The 8168-nt window shown below is 39.8% G+C and overlaps 1 protein-coding gene across 1 annotated transcript in view; it reads right to left on the reverse strand.

Moving 5' to 3' along the window:
* The window catches only part of Adamts12 (ADAM metallopeptidase with thrombospondin type 1 motif, 12), a 325593-nt gene that overhangs the window by 59039 nt on the left and 258386 nt on the right, over positions 1–8168 (reverse strand). Inside the window, exon 17 of the mRNA XM_005386164.2 lies at positions 809–935. Coding sequence (XP_005386221.1) covers positions 809–935 — 127 coding nt within the window. The remainder of the gene's footprint in view (positions 1–808; positions 936–8168) is intronic.

Below are 8168 nucleotides of genomic sequence, written 5' to 3' on the forward strand. Positions count from 1 at the left end.
TTCTTCTTCTTCTTCTTCTTCTTCTTCTTCTTCTTCTTCTTCTTCTTCTTCTTCTTCTTCTTCTTCTTCTTCTTCTTCTTCTTCTTCTTCTTCTTCTCCTTCTCCTCCTCCTCCTCCTCCTCCTCTTCTCCTCTTCTCCTCTTCCTCCTCCTCCTCCTCTCTCTATTTCTCTCTTTCTCTCTCTCTCCCCCCTCTCTCTTTCTCTCTCTCTCTCTCAAAATAAATTATTCCTAATAACATCCTAGCTACCTTTCAGGATCTTATCATCTGAACCAACATGACTAGGTAATGAGTATCTCTCTAATACAGGTTTTTCACAGTCATAATTTTTCCCCGGCAGAGCTCTGGCAAAATGGAAACATTTTGTTGTCATAACCTAAATTGGGAGGGAAGGAATCACTTTTTTCTTTCCTTTTTTTTGTTTTAGAGAGGAAAACAGATAAACATAAGAGAGAATCTTACTAGCATTTAACCAGATATAGGCCAACATAAACTGAAGCTGCACTGGTAAAGTGCCCTTGGACCTACATAGCAGTCTTCAGCAATGCTTTGGATTTTAGTCATAGCAAATAAGTAGCACACACAACATGTCAACTTTGTAAGAAATTCTGCTTGCTCGAAAGAAAATGTCTCCACAGCTTGGCCCAGGCTCCAATAACAATCATAGAAACCTCCAACAGATTTCCTGGATCGATTATAATAGCAAAGCTCATAGTTTTCCTTTATCACTGTTTGCTTGGTTATCATTAAATTAGATACAGCTGTAGGTAGGCACACAGAACTCCAGTTCCCCGTTATTCCTGGTTACCTGGGTGGACAATCCTTTTCATAGCACTTCTTCTGTCTCCCATTAGGCTGAGTTTCCGGGTTACAGAATGTAGCTTTCACCATCCCTTGGCCCTTCTTCACACAATGAGCAGTCTGGCGACGGATGCCTGGGTTTAAACAGAAAGATCCACATACTGAATCCTGAGCCCAAATGTTCACTGTGAGGTGAGACACCTGATCATTTAAGTGATCATGCTTACAGTGCAAAAGTTGTCCCAATGTTATTTGCTTTTTTTAAAAAAGCAGACCTTTTATTTTTAGCAATCTTCTTGCTGCACTTGGCAATGAGTGGAAAAGATCTCTTTAAGGAAAGACTGCACATAACGCAATTAGATTATCCCACATTTGACACCAAGGAAACACAGGTAGATTATTATCTATGAAATACATTGCAATCTAGCCATGGAGACAAGTCTAATACACATAGGCCAGACAGGAAATAAAGTGAGATTTAAATAAAGAAATCAGATGTTGTCAGCAGGAGTACCACATTACTAGCTTAACAAAACAATAAGGAGGTAGAGACCTTTAGATTAGTTTGGAGTGGTAAATTCAGAAAAGTGGTAATGAAATTCAAGATAATGTTGGTGCAAAGATATAATTTTTTAAAAGAATCATGAGGTTTTCCTAGCAAAAATCAATAATGCTATTATCTTTGAAGACCAGGTAGATAATGTAAGGGGGGCACATGGGGAGTGGCAGAATCTACCAGTAGACAAATTCATGTCCCAGGCACTGTTCTAACTCTGTGTGTGTGTGTGTGTGTGCGCGTGCATTAATATACTATCCAGTTAATGTTCTACCTATTATCTATTATGATACATAATATCCAAAACCTCAGAACAACTTAATAGGGTCAACAGAGTCATTATTGCTATCTGACAGATGAGGAAACTGAGGCAAGTGAATGCATATGGGCTGAGAAAAGGAAAGGACCACTAGCCTGGCTGACTGGGACACTGCTGGCAAGAGAACTTGTAGGTGTGCCAGGATGTTATGTTTGTTTTGTTTTTTTTTGTTTTGGTTTTTCTCTGGTACCGGGAACCGAACTCACGACCTTGCGCTTGCCAGGCAGGCGCTTTTGCCGCTGAGCTAAATCCCCAGCCCCTCGCCAGGATGTTATGAATGGAGAGGTGAAAGGGCAGGGAGGAAGAGAGTCAGTGTCTCTCTTCAAAGGTCTAGGGCTGTAATGTTAAATGGGAAATACTAAGTAAGATACTGAAGACTGAGAGCAACAGTTTGTACACCCTGAGCTTAAGAGTATCTTTTTTTGTGGTGCTGGAGACTGAATAAAGGATGTTGTGCATGCTAAGCAAGCACTCTGCCACTGAGCCACACCACAGTCCTGATAGCCAAGTGTTGAGCAGGCTTCCTGGTGTACAAAGCATCACAACTGGAAAGGCCCCGAGCAACCCAATAAGCTGGTCACCTCCTCATTCTATTGTCAAATACACTGAAGGGCTTACTGCAGGAGCACAGCTGGCAGGACCCGACTGGAGCGAGCTTTCCTACTACCTTCAGTTGCACACTGCCTCAGCAAGTACTTGTTCAGCTGAAACCCTCAGGCATAGTGCAACACCCAAATACTAAAGGGTGGCTCATCTTTTAAACCATAAAAGCAGTTGCAAAGCAGTAAAGCAGTGTCTTATCCTTTTCTCATTGCTGAGACAAAATACTTGACACCTGCAACTTAAAGGAGGAGCAGTTTATTTTGGCCACAGTTACAATCCCCCTGACTTCAGGGCAGAAATGGCATTGCAGAGGGGCACAGTGGGGGTAAGTTGCTTACCTCATGGTGACCAGGAAGCAACGAGAGAAAGGAGGAGCCAGAGAAGGAGATACACCCTTCTAGGTCAGGCCCTTAGTGATGGACCTCTAACCAAGCCCTATCTCCTAACAGCAAGTCAGCTGTCACACTTCCACAATCTAATGATCTTCTAAAAGCCCTGCCTATGAGTACAATAAGATCTGTGGAAGACATTCTTGATCTAAGTCACAACAATCAGTCTCCTACAATTTCAACCTTTTAGCTGTTCTCAACTAGTAATAAATGTCAGTAGAATCAAGACTGGAACAATTGGTACCAAAAAGCTGACAGGTAGCTGCTATTGTACACTGGGAAAAAGAAAAAGTCTAGCTGCTTAGAAGTTTCATTCAAGTTTTGGGTAGTTTGGGAAATTATTGTCAAAATGTAGAAGGAGACTCTCAGGTGACTTGAAGAGGCAGGAAACGTGCCCAAAGAGCTTGTTTCTCGAATGAATAGCAATGACAAACACGCCCAGTGCTCCCTACTTCAGAAACAATAGAAGGGCACAAACCCATACTTAAAATTCCTTTCAGAAAGTCAGCAACACTTCATGGGACAACATTCTGGACCAACAGTGAAATGACCAGATGGATTGGCCAGGCAGATTTAATTTAGTGCTAAATGGAAAATTAATAACTACTTGTCAAAATTTCTTTGACAATAATGACTATAATGACTTTGACAGTAATGTTTTTGGTGACCAGTAATCATTTTATCCATCTAATCCTTCTGGTTCCTTGCAGTGGAATCAGGATAAGCCTAAATCTTCCAACAAATGAGGTTCCAGCCCACTTAATGGACTTCTTTGATGATATAGAAGAGCAATACCTGGCCAAGTGCTTTTCCCCAATTCTGCTGTTTCAGCATTCATTTAGTGAAACTCAACCTATAATTCCATTCCTGGTTAATTTCTGGTTAAATAAATGCATGAGTAAATACAATAAAACCAATAAGTCAAATCCAAAGGTTCTGGGTTCTAGTTCCTACTTTCCTTCTACATATCACTTGGGATACTCTGCAGGAAAATGAGAATGATCATATTCCAGCTATTTGGGAGCAGGAAACTGAGCTAGTGGGTCTCAAATTTTATTTTATTTTATTTTTTATGGAGAGCACACACTGTGATTTTAATTACAGGTGCAAAGACAGCACATCCGATGAGGAAATACAGCACCGTGCCAGCTTTAAAAACCCAACGTTTTACATTCCAGTACACAAACTAGGGAGAAGAGTTCAGATACCAAACCAGCCTTCAAGTGGGTCTGGACACAGTTCTGTGTGAGGAACAGAGTAAAGGCAGCACTCTCTTGCGCTTCTTTTATGCTAAGTGTAAGTTTGCAGGGCCCACGCTGCAGGGCCCATGCTGCAGGGCTGATCTCACTGGGGAGTGATCCAGGGCCTCTGGGATCTGTGTGCCATCACCCCATCCACACCACGCGGAACTGTCCCAGTGCAGGTGGCAGACTACATGGTGTTTGTGGGAAAAGCTGGGGAATGTCTACATGAAAAAATCAGTGTAGCGATGAATACAATCTACCCATTCATAAGTGAGCTTTGGTCTGGGTGGGGAGCTTAGCCCAGTAGTTAATATCCACTGCAGTGTGACTCAGGGACAGATCCTCACATTACGAAAATGAACAATTGATTTTAGGTTGCCAAGTGACCATGAATAAATATTTCTGGTAATAAAACCTATATTCAATTAAGAGCATTTAAAAAATGAAGATTCTGGTTAATATAATTTTATGGTTCACTAGAAAATAGCTTTTTGGAACTGTGGTCTGAATATTTTAAAATTATATTAGTTCACAGAGTTCATATTGACTTAGCGAATGTGCATATAGCAGCTTATACTTTCCCATTGTGACAGTAATCTCCTACTTTGCATACTTTTGTATTATGTGAATTGGACACCCATCCAATCAGACATGGAGCCTAATTTCAATTAGTCATGGAACAAACGCAGAAATGAAACTTTAACCCCAGATCAGAAAATGCCACGGAGCAGAGTGTCCTCTGTCTGGTTCTTTTGTACCCTTGACTCTCAGGATACTCTAGCCACCATGGTGTAAGAAGGCCATGCCCTTAGGAAGATCACGTATAGGTGCTTGGGTGGGCAGTCCTAGATGTCCAGTCATGTGAGGGAAGGAACCTCCAGTCAGCTCCAGTCCTCAGGCATTTGAGCCACTCCCACTGAAGACACCCCAGCTGAGACTTCCTAGCTGAGGTATAGAACACAGTGGAGCAGAGAGACGCCAACTCCAGTATGTCCTGTCTAAATTCTGTGAGTATGACAAAGTGTTGGCTGCTTCACTGTGAAAAATTTGGGGTGATTTGTTACACAGCAGTGATAATAGGAAAAATATCCAATACATGTTAACTTTTTTCCTTTTCCAGACACTATCCAGAGCAGCAATCCAGCTTGGCTTGCTAAAATTTACCTGCTATTGATTTTATTAATATTTCATGTCCTCTCTTGTGCTACAGTTCTGCTTCCCTCCAGATATACTTGGTACATTTTCTCACCTTGCTCTGAACCTTGGGGAGATAATTATGATTACTGTGGTTTACTGGAGGTTTGAGAAATGAAACACTACCTCTTTTTTTAATTGTTCCATCCCCTTAATTCTTCAGGTCAAGGAATGGTAGGCTTGTTCCTTTCTCCCTCCATAGTAAATGGCAAAAACTATTAATTACCTTTCTTGGTTTCCCTAAATCCTACCCAAACCTGTGAAAGCAGCAGAGGTTGTCAGTTTAAGTGTCTCAACTCTCTCCTGCTGTGGTCCCTAGATATGGTCTCCTTTACAGTAAAAAATGCAAATTAGTAATATTCAGTGACATTCGTGTTAGTTAATTCTGAAAACCAATTGCTGTAATAAAAGAATCTTTCTTTAACATATGATATTACAATACCTCTTAAGGATGGGGTTAGAACAGTTATCATTATAAAATGCTACAAACACAGAAAGCATTAAAGATTAGGCTGAACCTGTGTGACCTTGAGCTTGCGCTGGAAATTAAACAAAGACAAGTGATATTAACTTTCCATTTAGCTTTCCACTTGTCTCTTTTCTGTGCAGACTGCGCACAGCCTCAAAAGAAATATTGTTTAATTAAGAATGTCAGGCAATTAATATGCTGGCACAGCGTTAAGCTCACTGCTTATCTGGAAGTACTTACTTGAAAAGATAGTAGAGATCAATAACACTGAAAAATACATAAGAATCAAATTAAAAATTTCTGAAATATTCTGAGTCCCTTTCTCTAATGAGCAGTGAGTATATTGTTCTACTGTTGTAATTAGCTGGTAAATCTTACCAGACATCACCCATGAGAGGTCAGGAAAGTGCCTTGACTTTTAAAAACCATTTCCTTATCCACTAAACCCAACAGTTTGAGTAGAAATTGTGTATTGAAATAATGAACAAGTTCCTCATATGAGTGAACAATGACACCGTTCATTATATTATTAATTCAATATTGATATTATAACATAGTGAGAGTCTGTTCTATGGTTACTTTAGTTCATCTAACATTTACTTGATTTAAAAATTCAGTTTAGAGAGAGCATGAATAAAACAACTAAAGGCAAACATTACAGCAAAAGATTTGGCTTATTGTAGTGACTGCTGGTGAAAGAAATGCAGTATTTCCTATTATATTCAAACTTAAGATCAAAGTTACTCAAAGTAGTGACTATTTAAACACATCATCTGAAAGAAATTCAAGGTATTTATACTCAGTCTTTTAAATACTGGATATAATCTCTTTCTTATAACCACTGCAACGATATCAGTATAATATAAATTTCACATTAGCATATTAAATTATAGTTAGATAATATTTGTTTTAATAATGTGAAATAACAAGAATTTTATGCCTCAATAGAGATCCTGTCAGTACAAACTCCCTAAATACACAGCAGTAACATTATCTTCACAGGATGAAGGTAAGGGTGGGACTCACACACCCACCTGTACTGTTGACAAGTGCATCTTTATTCTACCAGCTTTCAATTTAATCCCAGTAAATATTTACTTTATTTTTTCCCTGGCTCTCTTGGCTCTCTACTCTATCTTCCCTGCTTAATGAGTTCGGATTTACCCTCCCTAACAAAAGCTCAGTCCAGGATAGGTTGGATTGCAAAACACACTGAATGTGTGTGTGTTTGTGTGTGTGTCTCTGTGTGTGAACAACATGTATTTATTTCCAGTGAAGGTCATCTTGCTTAAATGTCAGTTTAGAAGAACAGTTTGAGCAATCTTCAGGAACTTTGCACTCATGGTCCTAGAATTTTCAATATTTGTTTTTTCCAAATGGAATGTGATTTTCTTTGACCAGAGGGACAAGGACTAAATTGCAGAAAAAATTCAGCCAAGAGGAGGAAAGGGAAAGCTAATGTCCAGGTTACGGTAGTCCCTTTGGGTAGGCCATTGTTCCACCAACAGATGCAAATCTGTAGAATCCAGGGGCTTACAGAGCACAACATCAGCAGAGGCCAAGTTCAAGGGTGATAGCCAGTTTTCACAATAATGATGCTGCTATGACTTTTACAGACACAAGAAAATTTTCGTTAGGTTATATTACAACTGATGGAGCTCTGCAGCACTGATTCTGCAGTAGGACAAAAATGTGGGCTTTATATTATTATGAAAGTGATCCTGGATTTTTACTAAAATATTGTCTTATTTAGTATGGAGTTCTGAGATTTCCTATGAGATCAGTATCGGCTTCAAGCCCTTTGTGCAGTTGTTTCTTCACAAATAATCTATTGGTTTCATTTTTGTTGGTGATTTCTTGATGGGAGACTCAGCTAAATTTCTTTCAGCAAGCTTTCTGTAATGGATGTTAGCATTTGGTGTTCCGACTCTTTCTAACTTTACATGAGAAGTAGATAGTCCTAAATTCCCTATCATAGGGTCATTCCCCTGGGGAAGACAGGAGTGAAAGAAAATGTGGCTGAGAAGCCTAAAGAAAGCAGACTGGCCTAGAGAGAGCCATGCTAAGAGCCCTGTACCTCTAAATAGTGGACTGTGGAAAATAAGCTGAACCTCATACTCATGAGCTAAATTTATGACATTATCTGTGACTCTGTTCTAGAAAAGATATACTAAGATTTTTTAAATATTCAAAATAAGAAAATGACACCTTAGTGAATTTGTGCTCAAATAGCTTTGAGTTCCAGTTGAAAAACATTGCTATATAAAATATAAATATGTGAAAACATTAGATTATAAAGTACATAAAAAGAGACTGCTGAAACACACCATGCTCAGCTGTAGGTAAATCTCCCTCAAAACATCGAGCCAACTCAAGGCAAGGCTCTGGCAGGCTTTGGGGGAGGAAGCAGTTAGTGCAGAACACCTGTTCAGCTCTAGGGAGGCTACACTAGAAATGGCTCCATACGAAATTGAGATGAAACCACCGTTACAGTTCAGATACAAAATGTCCTCCAAAGACCATGTGCTAAAGGCTTGGTTGAGCCTTGCGCCCAGGCAGCGAGTTCTCCGGGAGCTGCAGCGCTCCTGGGTCC

Source organism: Chinchilla lanigera, unplaced genomic scaffold, assembly GCF_000276665.1.
Source record: "Chinchilla lanigera isolate Chin_1 unplaced genomic scaffold, ChiLan1.0 scaffold00025, whole genome shotgun sequence".
NCBI classification, from domain to species: Eukaryota; Metazoa; Chordata; class Mammalia; order Rodentia; family Chinchillidae; genus Chinchilla; species Chinchilla lanigera.